The following is a 17396-nucleotide window of genomic DNA, read 5'->3' as shown; positions in this document are numbered from 1 at the left end:
TTTCTTTGTTCTATTTCATATAAATATATGAAATCCATCAACCATATACTCTCACCTTAATCTCCTTCATTCATCCTTCCCCTTCCCATAGAATATTTAACATGATTTGACCCAGGCCATTTGACAGTGAGAAGACAAAATCTTGACAATAAATCTTGACTGAGGGAATAAAGTACAGAGAGTGAATGGACTCTCAGGCCAGAGCTGCATTTGGCTATCCTATTGGAACAGTTACCTGGATGCCCCAGCCTGCTTGGCACTACAGAAAAGCCTAGGACTGCAAAATAGGGTTCTGGTTCCTTCCCTAATCATAAGGAAATGAGGAATCTTAGCTGTAGGAGCTTATTAGGTCCGCCAATTGTAGGGGTTGGTCAGATATTACGCTTGAAAGGTAAAGGAAAAGCAGTAAATAATAAAATGCTTTGAGCACTTGATTTTCTAGTCATCCTTCTGAGCTTTTTACATGAATCATCCCATTTAATCTTCCTTTTTACCCATCTTACAGATAAAAACCTAAGTAAATTGCCTAAGGTTACAGAGCCAGTAAACTGGTTGAGCTAGGCCTGAACTCCAAAGCCTTCCAGACTTCTAATTGCAATATTAATATACAACAAATACAGTGTTTAGCTGTGTATTTTCTCACCAGCACAACAGCATTGTTCAGGAAATATGTCAACAAGTGATCTTCAAATATGAAATGATAAAGAAAGCATACAAAGGCAGACTATTTTAAACAACTGCTCTTACAAGGTGTTGGAGGTGTACAGCCTTAAGGCCATCCACTCTGTGGAAGTGGGGCTCGGACGTTCAAATGCACCTAGCAGTGCAGTTCCAACAGAAAGGGAGTCATCAAAGGACTAGGTCAGGTTCTCTGTGCCCGAGGTAGCAAGTGTGCAATAAAGGTGCGGCGAATGGAGAGATGACTAGTGGAGTGGGTCTTTCCGAGTCCCACGCGGAGCATCTCAGACCATTAAAGCAAGCTGTCAACATTTTTCTGTCACGCAGCTGCTTAGAGGCTGGGAGAACCTACCCTTGATGTAAGCCCAGTTTGAGAACACAAAAAGGAACGTCCAGAAGTGCAGGACCCTGGGAACACTCGGACACCGGACTGCAGTGACAGCGGGGCAGCCCATTTCTACCTTGGCGCGCTCACCCAGAGCGAATGGCAGATGACCCGCAATGACAGCGCAGGAATTTCGCGCCGGAGCGGGGATGAGAGACCGGCTGAAGGATGGGAGGGAACTCCGCTCATCTGACACACCCAGCCCGACCCCACTGCAACCGGGGCTCCGGGTGCACCGCGGGAAGCGTTTCAGGGCTGAGACCTACAGAACTGAGGGCGTGGCACAGAACCAGTCCACGGTCCGCGCATGCGCAACTCCACCAGGCGCCGCACGTGGCGCATGCGCAAATCCTCCTCTCCCGTTTCCCCGGCTCCGCCCCCGCAGCCCGGCCCCGCCTCCTCCCGTGAGCTGAACGGCCATATCCGGGTTCCCGCCGCAGCCGCTTCTGCCTTGCTCATTCAGCTCTGCCGGGAGTGGTGTGATTCCCTATTAAGATGGCGGCTGTGGGGCGGGTCGGTTCGTTCGGTACTTCTCCGCCGGGACTCACCTCGGCTTACGCGGGCGGTCCCCTGGCTAACGATGTGGCATCGGGCAGTGGCGGCGCCCCGGCAGGCGACGATGAGGACGGGCAGAACCTTTGGTAACAACCCCACCCCTCCCGGGTCCCCGTGGGCTCTACCCCGCCCGGCGGACGTCTCGGGATGCCGCGCCCGCTGGAGCTCGGCGCCAGGCCGGCCGCCGCGCCCCGGCCCCGGCCCTGGCCTCAGCCTGCTCTTTGCTCCCCGTTAGGTCCTGCATTCTCAGCGAGGTCTCCACGCGCTCGCGCTCCAAGCTCCCGGCGGGGAAGAACGTGTTGCTGCTGGGTAAGTGTTCCCCGTCCTTTGTGCGGACCGCCCGGCCCGGCCCGGCCCGGCCCGGCCGCGCCTCCCATCCACCGCCGACACCTGGGGGAGAACCGGAGCCGCTGCTCAGCCCGGACCCCCTGGACCGACCGCCCTCAGGTCCTTCCTCTCTGGGATGTGGGGTGGCTCTGTGAGCCTTCGCTGGGAGCGACAGAATGGACACCCATCCCAGGGGTTCTAGTGGTCCGGGGTTTGCCTAGAAAACGGGGGCAGTTTTTCTTTCATGAAAGAAACTGGTAGCAGGAGGCTCTCATGAGAGCTCTAGTGCAACTGGCATGCCATTAATATTTGATAGCCCACTGTGTAATTCACAGAGAAGGTAGAATGAGACCTGGCAGTCGTGATAAATAAATGCTCTTATTTGATTCAGGCTGCAATGTGCTGGTGTTGCCCTTGCCTTTTTAGCTGTCACTTGATTCTGAAATTTGTAAAGGGAGGAAGAGCACTTTTCCAGTTTAGTCCCTTCTGCCAAATAGATATATTAAAGAGAAAGGGCTTAATGTCTTAATTTTCCTGGTGGTTCTTTTATGTCCTTTTTCTTACGTGTTTTTATCCCTGTTGATTGGGAGGTTTGGTAGAGAATTCAGGGAGAACAATTCCAGGTTCACATTTTTGCGGGTTCAGCCTCCGAATCATTTACAGGAGAGATTTCTTCCTTTTTTTTTTTTTTTTTTTTAAACAAAACAAAAACGTGTAAAGATGATTGAAGTTTGGCTTATAAGATGATGGTTACATCTTAAAACTTTGGTATTGTATCTCAAGACTTTTTGTTATGTACATCTAAGAAAGGAAACAAAAGCCACTTGATAGGGTCCACAGTTTAGTATGAGTGATCAGATAGAAAGGAATTACTTGTTTTCCGTGAACTGCTGTCAATAGAGAATACATAAGTTGTTTAAAGCTACATGGAGCTAGTTGAAAATTGCCTTTGTTCCTTTATTCTTAATGTGGTTAAGATTAGTCTGGATTGAGTAAAGACCTCTCATATTCAAGTCCTATGATGGTAGGCAAGTATCTTGATGTGTATAAACCTCAGTTCTTCATCTTTCAAATAAATGCTGTAGAAATAATAATGCCTGTCTCTTGGGATTGTGGGGAGGAGTAAATGAGATAATGTTTGTAAGGTGAAGACAGCATAATGACTTTGTGGTGGGTTTAATCTTAACTGAATTAGAAAACATTTGTCAAAAACTCTTTTTAAAATTGGAATTAGTGTCTACATAAGTGGTATTGATAGGGTAGAGATAAACTAGGATCCAAAAGCAAAAAATTCCGGAAAATGTTTTTAATTACTAATTCGTATGACTACTAATCACTAAACTAAAATGGACTTAACACTGTATAATCTTGTTGAAATGGATTGTATTTTAATTATTTTAATAAGACTTCAAATAGTGCAATTGTAAAAATAATCCTGAATTTTGTTCTCATTTTGTAAATTTCTTCTAGTTATTCTTGTGCATTAAGTATACATGCATGGTTAGGGTGTTTCTATTTCTGTTGAAACAAAAGTGGCAGTTTTGTTCATTTCTTGATGTGCCTAACTTGCACTGAGGTTGCCTGTGTTTCTTTCATTTTTTTTTTTTTTTAAATACTCATTGATGACACTGAGTGAATTCATAAAGACTGAGTGTACTTAGAGGTCCCAGACTCCTTCACTCCTTTGTACACAGACTAGATTAAATTTTCTGTTTTATGAACTTAATAGTTCAGAAAGCTCCATCTGGTATCAAGTTATATAAGCTTGGAATTTAATACTTTTCTTTCAGTGCTAGTGGGATTTTCATAAAGTCTTTTTCAGCTTTAGAGGAAGCTAATAACTGATTTTTTATGTAATTTTTTTATGTAATACTGATTACATAAATTAGTTTTCTAAGATTCTTCTAAAGATTTCTTAGAGACATTTACTGTCACATATTATGGCACCATTCAGTCTGTGGTGGTAGAGGAAAGAAACATACAAATAGGAGTTGTGATTTTCTTTGTCATGAGTTTGAGGGTGTTAGGCAGGGAGATACTTGACGCTAGTAAGTCTTTCATGAATGATGGTGGTCTTTGGGGTCCCATATTCAGAAAACCAAACCTGGTCTTACACACACACACACACAGATTTACACACACACACAGATTTACACACACACACACACACACACACAGATTTACCCTAGGAATATATGTATGTGCATGAGCCATTATTTACTTTCTCTTCCCTCACTGATCTGGTAGGTAGATGGTAGCACAATTTATAGAGGAGGTAATGAATTTTAGAGACCTTTTAAGTGGGTTCTTCAAGGTCATACTGCTTTAAGAGCCCTGTGTTCTGTTACTATGGCATGTCATAAAACATGATAGAAATCTCTGCAAAGGAGTGAGTGCAAGGTGTCAAACTTTTCCTACCCACTGACTATCTTTGACCAAAGTACCAGTAATTACTTTACTGGGTAATCCACTGAAATCCCAGCATTTGGAAGGCTGAGGCTGGATGGTCATGAGTTCCAGGGCAACCTGGACTATGTAGCTATAGTGAGACCCTGTCTCAAAAAACAAAACAAAAGAAAAAACAAATATTTATTGGAGTCTGGGATGTAGCTTATTGAGGGACATAGTTGTGGCCCCGATGCTTGTGTTTAAGCAGTCATTTAGTCTATTTAGGCTTGACTTTTAGTGAAATCCAGAAAGACTTTTAGTGCTTAACCATCTTTCTTCCCCCCCCCCCATTTGCTTTCTTTCTTCCTTTTTTCTTGTTCTTTTTTTTTTTTTTTTTTTTACTTTTTTGATGGTGCTCTAGGGGTTGAACCCAGGACCTTGTGAATGCTAGGAAATCAATTTTTCTTGAAAGACTTTGTGTGTAGGTTTCAGTAAAGTTTGTTTTTAATATTAAAGGTAAGATTTCTTATGTATATGTTTTCAGTAGTGTGTTTTCATAAACTATTCTATTAAGAACTTTTTTTCTCCTTACTCTTTCTATTTAATAAGTTTTTGCTGCAATTGATTGTAATTATATAAACCTACCTTTAAGTGCAGTCTCTCCATATCTTGATTACTTTCCCATGTTTTGGTAAGAAAACTCCCTGAGGAAAATTATAGTGCTGCCTAACATAGAGCATTTACATGTACTAGTCATGTAGGGATTGTTTACATACTCTATCACCAGAAAGATCAGGAAGCAGACACAAAGCTGTTAAGTAAATTGCTGTAGGATTACACAGACAGAAAGAGGCAAAATCAGAATTCAAAATTGTGAAGCCTGGATCCACAGTAACAACCTTAATCTCTATCCTGGATCCCAGAGGGAAAGAACTTTCTATATAGGAAGACTTAGAGGAGTTTAGCAGTTATTAAGGAATTGTATCTTTTATTCCTGCGTGTATCTATTTCATTGATTTAAGTTAATTGAGTTGTCAACTAAGATACTTATGTAATCCTGGCCCACAACATAGTGTCTAGCATTAGACAGGACAATACAGTAACTTTCTGATTGCAGGCAGTGTCAATCACTGAAAGCCCTTTGTCAAGCCATTTAAGTTTCATCTGTAAATTGAACTATTTAGGATTTAGTGAGCTCCAAAATCTTAGTCTGATATGACATTCTGTATTTTTAAATTCTAAATCTGTGTTTAAATATGTTTAAAAGTATTATGAGGTATATGACAACTAAGTTTATATTAATAAAGTATTTCCTTTAGATTAGGCTATTTAATTTCACCCAAGGAAGAAATCTGTAATCTCTTCTTTCTTTGTGCCCTGAAGCCACCAGTCCAGGGTAGTATGCAGCCAATTAAGTTCTACAAAATGTTGAGATCTTCATGAAGTATATTTGAAACAGTTTAAAAAACAAAAACAAACCTCAGGAATAAAACTAGCCTTTGTTACGCTTGAGTTATGCAAGTAGGAAACCTCAGGATATACACAGTGAAACTAGAGAAATCGCTCAGAAGTAACTTGTAACTCTTAAGAGAGTGCATGGTTTTCTATGGGGGAGGGTTAATATTACTTTATTTATTGATTTATTTAGGCAATACTGGGGATCAAACTTGGCCTTGCACTTGCCAGGCCAGTGCTCTACCACTTAGGCCTTGACCTCAGACCTTTTTTTTTTAGTTTGTTTTTGAGCTAGGGTCTTGTGCTTTTGCCTGGGCAGGCCTGAGGACTGGATCCTCCTATCTCCTCCTCCAGAGTAGTTGGGTCCACAGGCATATACCACTATGCCCAACTTGTTTTGAGATAGGGTCTCATTTACTTTTGCCCAGGCTGTCCTTGAACCTCCATCCTCCTGACTTAGCCTCTCAAGTAGCTAGATTGTAGGTGTGCCACCATACTCAGATTAGGGTTAATTTTAAAAATAGTGAAGATCAGTCTAAAACTATTGATCTTGTGAGGAGCTGGGATTAAAGATCCCTAAGATTCCATGACTTGTGGGAAACATAGTTTGTTAGTTGAATTGTGTTAATGTTGTTTTCTGGTATGATTGGTTATGGAAATATGCAAGGGATAGAATACTGCACATATTATACTAAATGGTGATTTTCCAAGATTTAGCATAAAATTGCATGTTTATCATGCATTATTACAACTAAGATAATATATAAAATATTTGAGAGTTAGATGGCATATTGGTATCTTCTAATAGTTGGAGTCAGCAAACTTCTGTATAGGGCCAGATAATAAATAATGTAATAGTCTCTGTTGTAACTCCTCACTTCTGCTCTTAGAGTCCTAAAACAGCCACAGACAATACGTAAATGAATTGAGCATGTTAGTGTTTCACCAAAACATTATTTACAAGAATTGGCAGCAGGCCAGTTGTGGTCTATGACCTGAAGTTAATGAATCCCTATTTTTTGTAATCCCTGTACTACTAGGGTCATGAATGTTATCAATAAGCAGAGATGCCAATTAATCCCATTGGACTATGGGATCCAGTGTTTTGGCACATTTTTGGTGCTCAGACAGTATGTGTTAGATGAATGATGAGCAGCTTCTGCTTAAAGTATCTTTGTTGCTTCAGGTGAAAGTGCAGTTGAATACAGGTTTAAGAAATAAGAATTCATATATTTCTCCCAGTGCTATTATCAAAAACAGAAAACAGAGTTAGAAGAATCACAGATGTGGACTGGTAAAATTGTTATTCAGCTGGTGTAAAGTCCATGTGAGCGAGAATGTCAGCGAAAGCACTTTGAAAATGCAAAACAGACAGGAACCTTGGATTGGAAAATAGAAGTCCAAAATTCAGCATGGAACCCTGTTGCTAATAAGTGAGTGAACATGGGATAACCTCTTTTCTTTTGGGCAGTGACTGTTAGAAAGACCTTACAGGTTACCTTTTTATTCATTTGTCTATGAAATATTTATTAGAATTGTGCTCTGCAAAAAACATTTTACTGAGTCATCAAAGAAAAACAGGGCTGACTAAGATTTGGTCCCTAATCTCCAGAATTTTTTAAATGCCTGTGGGGAAAAAGGCTCAAAGTAGCAAAATCAAGTAGGTCAGTATGAAATAATGCATATGAAAGATTTTGTGGAAAACGTTAAGTATCTGAGTAAAATTTTGGTAAATAGGGTGGAGAGTAGAATGGGTTGAGGGAACAGTTGAAAAGGGCCTAATACCTGCTGAAAAGAGCCGAGGGCACTTCAGGTGTGGTTGAAGGAGTCCTTACCTAGAAGGACATGATCTGGGAGTCAGCCCATTCTGTCTTTGAAAGCTGTGACATTATGGACAATTTACAACCTCCTGACCTGTTACCTGAGATTAATTCATACTTCATGGGTGTAAAAGAACCAAAAAACATGTCTGAAATACTCTTCCAAAATTGCAAGTCATTATTTTAAATTATAAAAGTAATGCATGTTTCTTATCAGAGAAAGAGAAAAATAGAAGGTAAGAAAATGAAAATAATGCATGACCCTACCACCTGGAGATAATCAGTATTCATTTTTTCTGTGTATATTTGTTTCTTAAAAGTAGACTCAGACCTTATAATTTTATGTTATAAAAATTATAAATTTTGCATTTTGTAATCTTGATTTTTCCTTTTACTTCATGTACTGTGATGTTTACTTCATGTAACATGGGATTTTTTTTTACATGTTAATAGATACTGCTTTATCCCTTTTATTGGCTGAACAGTATGAATGGCTATAACATAATTATAACTAGTTGGTTAGACAGGTCATTATTGTTATACCTTATTTCCCATTGCCCAGTATTATCTTTGGGATAGATTGCTACAAGTGGAATTGCAAGTTCTAAAGTATATATATTTTAAATCTTTCTATATATTACCAGTCTTTTAGGAAAGTTATGCCATTTTTCATTTCCACCATCAGTGTATGAAAGTAGTTGTTTGTCTAGCATAGTTTTCAACACTATTGCTTATTTTAGTATTGGCCTATCTGTTAGACTAAAAACTAGATAAAGATAATTTAATCATAGAATATATATGATATTTGTTGATAAAGAACCATTGGTTTAGTAGGACTTTGACCTCCTGGAGCATAGAACTGTTGGTGACCATTGGGATTAGCACTTATTTGCCTTGGTAAATGTTTATTAAATTAAATGAAATAATTTTTAATTCATATCTAGTCAGTCTGTGAGACTTAAGGGAAATAAGGTTAAGTTCTGTTTTTCTAATGTAATGTGGATTGCTGAATCCACATTTAACAGTGGGGATTTTTGTATTGTTTCTGTTACTTGTATTTGGGGTTCTGCTAAGTGATTTCTTACATAGTATGTTTGCCATTTTATGAAGAGAGTTTGAGCGTCAGATTTCACAGCTTAACTAAGATTCCAATTTGGGTTTGTATTTTTGCTATGCAGACATTCCTTGAAATTTTTGAGGGATGCAGTGTTGAACATGGGTATATAAACGTGTACTTATGATAATCAGGTCTTGCAACTGGTTAACTGCTTGTTCCTGTTTTGACCTCCTGAGGTGAGGGAGAAAATGACCTCTATGAGATGTGGCACAGACCAAAAGCCCCCCCAATGCTCTGGGTCATCCAAATAACCTATGGAAGGTCATGTAGAAGATCTGAGAAACAAGTAGTTCAGTAAAGGGTCCTGCATGGCTCTTGTTACCAGAGCTTTTGGATAAGATAGGATTTTACATCATGCAAGGCCAAATACAGAATGTCAACTTTACAATGTTGATGTTCACTTTTATATGACAAGCAATATGTATAACAGGTTGGAATTCCTTCTCTCCTGATTATCATGATGCTCATAATGTATCCAGCAGAGGCATGGGAATGTGAATTAAAGCTCTGCAGAGAAAGCGGGTATGTGGCATACAAACCTGTGCAGAGCAGGAAGAGTGCAGCTTAGAAGAAACTCAGAGAAAGAAGAGGCAGAGTACAGTTTGCTTTTACCTGTTGTCATCTGTACTTGAACTGGAGGAGAATGACAGGAAGCCACTCCAGCAATAGGAGTGTGGCACTGTGGTACAGTTGTAGAGATTCTGACTGGATTCAAATTCTGACCCTTTAGCAAATTGCTTTAACTTTTAGGTAGCACTGCTTACATTTAGGGTCGGTGTGAGGATTATGTACAATGTTTGTAAAACACTAACAAACACCATACTTTGGAAGCATCCAGGAAATTTTGGAGATTGGGAGTGGGGGTGTATCTCAAGAACTATTTGCCCAGACTGGTCTGAACTTAATATTCTCTCAGTCTTAGTCTCCCAAGTAACTAGGTTTATAAGTGTGAGCCAGGCACCCGGCCTCCTGTTATCTTTTTAAAGCACTGCTGGTGTCCTACAAAGGAGTTTATTTCTAGTGAGTCACCAATCAAGAGGTAATGCATGGGAGTGGAGGTGTGACTCAAGCAAGTCGGGCACCTGCCTAGTAAGTATGAAGTTCTGGGTTTAAACCCCAGCACCACCATTTTTTAAAAAAGAAGTAATGAATGATAATTGTTTATCACCATAGGAATGGTCTGGTTTTATTCCATCATTTAGAAATTGCAGAGCAAATGAGGTTATTTGACTTGCCCAGGTTCACATAGCTAATGATGGAGCTAGAAATCACATCTCACAGCCTGGAGGCTTGCCTCACACCTGTAATCCTAGCTACCCAGGAGGCAGAGGTCAGGAAGATCCTGGTTTGAAGCCCACCCAGGCGAATAGTTCAGGAGATCCTATCTTGAAAATACCCATCACAAAAAAGGGCTGGTGGAGTGGCTCAGTATATAGGCCCTGAGTTCAAATCCCAGAACCACAAAAAGAAAAATCACATCATATAAATCTTAACATTTTAATCTATTAATTAAATTGTCACTACAAAGTTTCTGGATATTGTATCTCCTTATTGAATTAGAGCTCTGTTGGGGTAATAAAACAGGATCATGGATCACAAGCATGCCTTTGTGATCTTGTGTGGATTTTGAGGTTTTCTGTTGTGATTGGCTTGGTTTTCAAATTTGGGGTGAGGAATGAGAATTGATGGCCATGGTTGCTTTATGGTAAAGCTAAAGTTCTGTTAAGTGCTTAGATTTTATACTTAGAGAGGGTGACTTGTTTGTATAGGATATTGACAAATTTGGAATACAGGCTTATTTGTTGTGAAGAATTTCACTGTAGTCTGATCAATAAACTTTTCCTCCTTTGGTTCACCCACTAGGCCAGGGTTTTTGGCCCGTGGTCTTTTTTCAAATGGCCAGCAAGCCAAGAATGGCTTTTTGTTTCGTTTTTATAGAGTTAGGGTTTTTTTTTTTTTTTTTTTTTTTAAAAAATGTGACGGAGAACTATATGGCCTATGAAACTTAAAATATTTATTGTCTAGTTCTTTACACAAAAACTTCCTAGCACCTGCATGTGGACATGAAAATTGCTGTATTATAATACTTTTGATCTGTTAAAAGATTGCTTTTTGAGACAAGGTCTTGCTATGTACAGATTGGCTTTGAACTTGTGATCCTCCTATCTCAGCCTTCTATGTGCTGAGATTGCAGGTGTGTACCACCATGCTCAACTTTGGTTTGTTTTAAAAACACCTTTAAAATTCGCCCTCTTTAAGAAAATGTAGTTTATAAAAAGGGCCTGGTGTCAGTGGTTCACACTTATAATCCTAGCTACTTAGGAGGCTAAGATCAGGAGGATCGTGGTCTGAAGCCAGCCTGGGCATATAGTTCTTGAGACTCCCATCTCCAGAACAGTCAGAGCAAAATGGACGGAACACATGGCTCAAGAAGTAGAGCACCTGCTTTACAACTGTTAAGCCCTGAGTTCAAACCCCAGTCCCACCAAAAAAATTAAATAAATGAAAAGGCAAATTTAGATAAAATATTCAGAGAATAATTTTAGCATCATCACCTAAAAGGTTCTTTTTGGAAAGGCTCTCACTTTGGTCAGCTCAAATAGGAACTCTCTACTTGTATAATTGTATGTTTATAGATCATTAACTGTTTAGATGACAGACTTAAAGCTGATGTCTCTGTTTCACTACCATCTGTAGGCTAACAAACTGAAGATAGGTAGATGAGATCTTTCAGCATTGTTTGAAGCCACACAGGCCCCCTTGCTGTACTTGCCACTTTAAAAGTGTATTCCTTGTGCAGAATAAACTATGTATATAATTATTTCTACTTTATTTTATTGTACTCCTCAAACTGTTAGGTTCTATTTTGTTTTCCAAAAAGATCTTGTAATTTAGTGGCTTTTGTTCTTAAATTAATTAATTTTTAATATTTGTCAATTAATTTGTTTGAGACAGTGTCTCACTGTATAACCCGGAACTTGTTTTGAATTCCCCATCCTCCTGCCTTCTGTTGTAATTACAGGTCTACAACACTGTGCCTACCTATAAAGATGCTTTTTAAGTGTCTATAGATGCCAAAGAACAGACATCCTAAATTTTAACTTTTTGTTTTAAGACAGGTTCTCACTATTGTAGTCAAATCTGAGTTTGAACTGGCTATTCTCCTGCCTCAGCCTCCCGAGTGCTGGGCTACTTCATCCAGGTACATATGAAGTTTTTTGTTTTGGTGGCTGTTTTCTTGTGGTGCTGGGAATGAAATCCATGTTAGGCAAGTGCTTTACCAATGAGCTACTTCCCCAGCCCTTAATTAAACATTTTTTCTTTTTATGCTGTAGTTGTATAGTAGAGAAAGTTTGCTGAAGTTTAATGAAGGAGGACTGTATTATGAGCTTATACTATTAATTGATCTGTTGCTGATAAGTGGTAGCCACTCCAATTTTATAGGTATGAGTAATGAATGATTTTAATAGATGTGGTAAAGACACAGGACAAGCAGTTATAAATGAGGTATATTATGAATAGAGATGATTGTGATTAGGAGAAATGAACATTGGTAAAGGATCTTCTGTGTTTAAGACATAGTTTCTGTTTTTGGTAAGTAAGGAGGAACCCTGTCTGTTAGAGAAGACTAGGGCAATTTCTTGTGTGTAATTTCTCCAAAGCAAAGCCATTATATCTTGCTTAAAGTCCAGAGAACCTGCCCAAAGAGCTTGTTTGTTTGGTTTTGAGTAGTACTGGGGTTTGAACTCAGGGCCTCGAGCTTGATAGGCAAGTGCCCTACCTCTTTACTCATACCCCCAGTCCTTTTTGCTTTAGTTATTTTTTTTTTTTCAGGTAGGGTTCTGGTGATTTTTGCCTGATCCAGCCTGGACCTTGATTTTCCCAGGTAGCTAGGGTGACAGATGCATGCCACCACACCTGACTTTTTTGTTGAGATGGGGGTCTCACTAACTTTTTTCCTGGGCTGGCCTCAAATTGCCATCCTTTTGATCTCTGTTTCTCAGTTAGCTGGGATTACAGGTATGAGCCACTATTCTATTCTAGAGTAGACTTGACAAGTCTGCTGGTGGTAACATACAAAATAACATGCCCTTCTGCAGTGTTATGTCCTAAGTGTGCAGTGTGCTAATGGGAGCATAAGGGAGGGCACTTAACCAAACTTACAGAGGCATAGAAAGCTTCTAAGATCTGAAGGATAAGCTAGGGTTCTCCCAGGAGAGGGGGAGGGAAGGAAGGATATTCCAGAGAGAAGTGACGATGGAAACGGCATTTCTGCTGCACTGCAAGAAGTTGCTGGGAGAAACTGTGGATGTCTAGAACCAGGTGGGACATGATAAGAGATGGGCAGAAAAGGTAAGCAGACCTTCGTAAAGTGTTGACCTTTATGTTTTGTTCTTTACCTAAAAGAGCAGTAGGAAGACCCTGAAGAGTTTTCTCAGGTCTTAGGAAAATTCCAAGCATACAGAAAAATTGAAGGAATTTTGCAGTTAATACTCATGTATCCCAACCTAGATTTTACCATTAAGATTTAACTACACTTGCTTTATCAAAGGTGTCCTACTCTGTGCCCACTTTTTTATGCATTTTGAAGTACTCTAAAGTACTTCTGCATACATAACATTAATCAGAACTCCTGCAAGATCTTATTTTTTTATTATTATTTTATTATTCATATGTGCATACAGGGCTTGGGTCATTTCTCCTGCAGGATCTTAAGCAAGAGCGTGGCATGATGAGATTGCTTTAGGAAGATGTCACAGCTACAGGATAGAGAACGGCCTGGAGTGTGGCATACACTTCCTTAACGTGCTCTTTTCTTGTTTTGTCTTTTCTTTGGTGGTATTAGGTTTGAACTCAGGGCTTCACACTTTGTAGGTTGGCACTCTGCTGTTTGAGCTATGCCTCTAGTCATTTCTTGCTCTGGTTATTTTGGAGATAGTGCCTCACTTTTTGCCCAGGCTAGCCTGGACCACAATCATCTTATTTTATGCTTCCCACTGGGATGACAGTTGTGTACCACACCCAGCTTTTTTCCATTGAGATGGAGGTCTCATGAACTTTTTTGCCTGGGCTGGCCATGAACTATAATCCTCTCAATCTCAGCCTCTCAAGTAGCTAGAATTACAGGTGTGAGCCCCTGGCACCCTAGAGAGCAGCGCTCACTTTCAAGTGGTTTATTTATAGAATAAGAAGACAAAATGGGAGGAAGCCATGGGTAACAAGCTTTTTTGCCTAAAGACATAAAAAGAGATAAAACAGTTTTACTAAACTGGAAGATGTATATAATCTTAGACCAAGACATTTGTGCAAATAACTGAGATAAGAGTCCTAGAAATTATAGGAAAAACTAGACTTTGTAGACTTTGGTTGAGCTTGGTGGCACGTAACTAATCTGAGCACTGAGGTGACTGAGACAGGAGATTCGAGAGTTTGAGTCCAGCCTGGCCTGTCTATCTAGTGAGAGCCTGTCTCAAAACAAAACAAAAAGTTTGTTTACACAATCTTGTCTTCACTGGCCTTCTAGATCTTTCATGAAATAGGTCTGTTTTCATACGTCCACATTTGCCATCAAGGTAAATCATGGCAGAGCGCCTTAGGTGTAATGTGAAAGCTGTAGAAAATAGTCATTGTAATTGTGGCTTAAGACTTTTGAAAAGAGAGTTGGAGGTGTGGTTCAAGTGGTGGAGTGCCTGCCCTAGCTAGTGAGAAGCCCTGTGTTCAAACCCTAGTACCACCAAAAAGAAAAAAAGTCTTAAAGGAATAGGCTTAAAATGTGTGTAAAAAATGAATGTCGATTTTCATCTAATTGAACTGTTTATCAATTATTAAAATTGACATGATAGATGGCATAAGAGTAATTGATAGAAATTTTGCTCTCAGAAAGATCTTGTTTTTGTAAAACAATGTGCTTGTTTAGACATGTTAAGGACCTAAGCATGGTGTTAGGTGGTTAGGATGTTCTTTGGAATAAGTTACTCTTCTGTTTTTACCTCATTCCATTTGCATCTGAGAGCAAAGGGTGTTACATTCTTGAAGAGATTGGCTTGGATTCCCTTGAGAGGCTTGCCATGGTACCATTCTTTGTGACTGTGTCATTGGCTTCAGTTTTCTCATCTATAAGAAGAGATTTCATTGCAGTCCCTTATAGCCCCAAGATGCTGTGTTTACAAAATCATCTTTATTTTTTGTCTGACCACTTCTGATTTGTTACCAGAAGTGAGAGATTTTAAAAATCATAGTGTGGGAAAAAAAATTTCAAAATACTGTGTGACCATATGTGAATAAATGTTTTTCAAGTTTTGTTTTGTGAAGTTTACTTAAAATGGATCAAAAGGTGCTGAATATTAAGAGACCTAACTATCATCCTTTAAATTTTCAAAAGAGGAAAATTTATCAGTATAGTACAATAAACTATATTCCCAGTACTTTGAGATAGAATCAGGAGCACAGTAACATATTCACCTAATATTCAGAGGAAGTCCTTAAAGCAGAATGCATTCAATCATTTTTCTTTCTCTTCTGAAAATAGCAGTGACCCCTGAAAGTAGAAGTATTTTCTTTCTTCAGTGAGTCATAATGGAAAAAAATCAGTAAATAACCAGTATTGTTTTAATGGCTCTAAAGACAGAAACACTGCTGTGTATTAGGAAGAGCATTCTTAAATTCATATGAATTCAGATCCTGGCCCTGCTGTTGCCTATCTGTGTGATGTTGGATAAAGTACTTAACTTTAAAGCTCTTAGCCCCAGTGTCTTCATCTGCCTAATGGAAGATAATCATCCCCTTCCGGTTGTAGCTGTGTTAGAGTTACTGGTAGGGTGCACAGGATAAGCACTCTGGAAGTGTTGCCTGCTTTGGGTGCTCCAGGAGAGCTGGAAGTAGAAGCCACTGATGGTATCATTTACTAGGGTATGGGAAAAGGGAGAGAAATTGTAGTCATCAATTTGTATTATTTGGAAACATGTTAATATGTTTGAAATTTCATATTTTTTCTGTCCTAGCTTCTTAGGACTTTGTTTTTTAGACTTATTAATGTGCAATGAAGTTTTAAAATACTTTCAAAGTAGGTAAAGGGACAAAATTTGTGTCTTTCATTCAGAGATTTGTTAAACTTAGATAATTTGGGGTACAACTGAGTTGATGGGACTTTTTGTTTGAGATAAGATCTGCCAGTGGCTACTCTGTAGAAAGCTAAGGAATATATGTTTTGCTATGAAAGGAGCAGAGTTAATAGGCACTTTATCACAAGCACTTAGCAGTCAACAAAATAGACCAAAAAATACCTGTCCTTGAGCATGCTTTTGGAGTAGAGAGAGACTAAGTAAAATACATATTACACTAGTGAGTTCAATGGAGAGAAAACAAGATGGAGTAAGAAATGTTGGGAGGTTGTAATTTTAGCTTTTTTCTGAAGTTCTTATAATGGATTCTAGGGCCTGGTGCATGTTAAGCAAGTACTCTACCACTGAGCTGTACCCTCCCAGCCCAGGAGGTTATAATTATTAAAAGAGATAGTCAGGGAAGGCCTACCTGAGGAGGTGATACTTAAGAGAAGATAGTGGGGTAACATAAAGGTTTCCGAAGAGAGTGTTTTATTTTAGGTAGAGGGAATGGTGTATGTATATACCTTGAGATTGGATTCTTGCAGTAGTAATTAGATAAGTGAGTGTTTTGGAGAGAGTAGCAAAATAGTGATACTGTGTTGTGCATATTGAAATTTGAGGTACTTACGGAACTTCCATGGAGTGATGACCAGTAAGCAGTTCAGGATAGGCTGAGTGAGACTGGAAAGAAGTCTTAGGGCCACCCCATCACTGGTAGAACTGGAGTTGTGGGTGTGGAGATTCTCTGGGAATCGTGTATGAAATGAGGTGAGTAGAGAACTGAGGAAGGGGCCCTGGTTAGGACAAATGTTGTGTAGAGATAGAAGAACAGCCTGCAAAGAAGATTTAGGATTAGACACTCCCTACCTGTAGGTGCTGGGGAGGGTAGGGCTATTGAAGCTGGGGCAAGGCAGAGTCTGACTTCTGTGTCTTCCTCTTCTCTGCCAGCTCCCAACCAAAGCCCTTGAATACAGTCATCTTCCCCTCTGCCCACATGTTTTAGTTCAGACCTACCTCATTTTTTGCTAGGACTATGATTCTGATAATAGTCTATTGTCTAGTCTCCTTACTGCTTAAACCTATTTTTGCTGGTCAGACTTCTACACTTTTGCCATGGCAGTGTGTAAAGTATCTAAACTCTACCAGTGGCTCCCCATCATCTTCAGTATAAAGTCTAACCTTCTCAGCCTGGCATCTTGCCTCTGCCTTATTTTCTCTCACATCCTAAATGTCATGCATTCAAATTGTCTGTCCTTTTCATTTATGTATCTATCTTTTTGGTAGAGGGGATGGAACCCAACCCTTGCTCATGCTAGGTAAGTGCCCGTTATTGAACTGTCTCCTCAAACCCTTGGGTTTTTTTTGAGATAAAGTCTTGCTATATAGCTCAGGCTGATTTTGAACTTTGCAGTGTAGCCCAGACTGACCTTGACTTCAAGGTCCACCTGCTGGTAATAGCCTGATACCTGTTTGTCCTTTTTTAGGACACTGTCTCCAGGTCTCTGTACATGCTTTCCTTACTTCCTGGAATGATTAACTCCCCAGTTCACTAACTCTATAAGATTTAG

At 39.6% G+C, this 17396-nt stretch overlaps 1 protein-coding gene across 1 annotated transcript in view; it reads left to right on the top strand.

Moving 5' to 3' along the window:
* The first annotated feature begins 1462 nt into the window (after positions 1-1462).
* Positions 1463-17396, top strand: part of Dync1li1 (dynein cytoplasmic 1 light intermediate chain 1) — a 41356-nt gene continuing 25422 nt past the window's right edge. Inside the window, exons 1-2 of the mRNA XM_020162354.2 lie at positions 1463-1704; positions 1854-1927. Coding sequence (XP_020017943.2) covers positions 1559-1704; positions 1854-1927 — 220 coding nt within the window. The 5' untranslated portion in view covers positions 1463-1558. The remainder of the gene's footprint in view (positions 1705-1853; positions 1928-17396) is intronic.

The sequence above is a fragment of the Castor canadensis genome, chromosome 5 (genome assembly GCF_047511655.1).
Source record: "Castor canadensis chromosome 5, mCasCan1.hap1v2, whole genome shotgun sequence".
In the NCBI taxonomy this organism is placed as follows: Eukaryota; Metazoa; Chordata; class Mammalia; order Rodentia; family Castoridae; genus Castor; species Castor canadensis.
The sequence above is the reverse complement of the archived record's forward strand: the minus strand, read 5'-3'. Positions and strand labels throughout refer to the sequence as shown.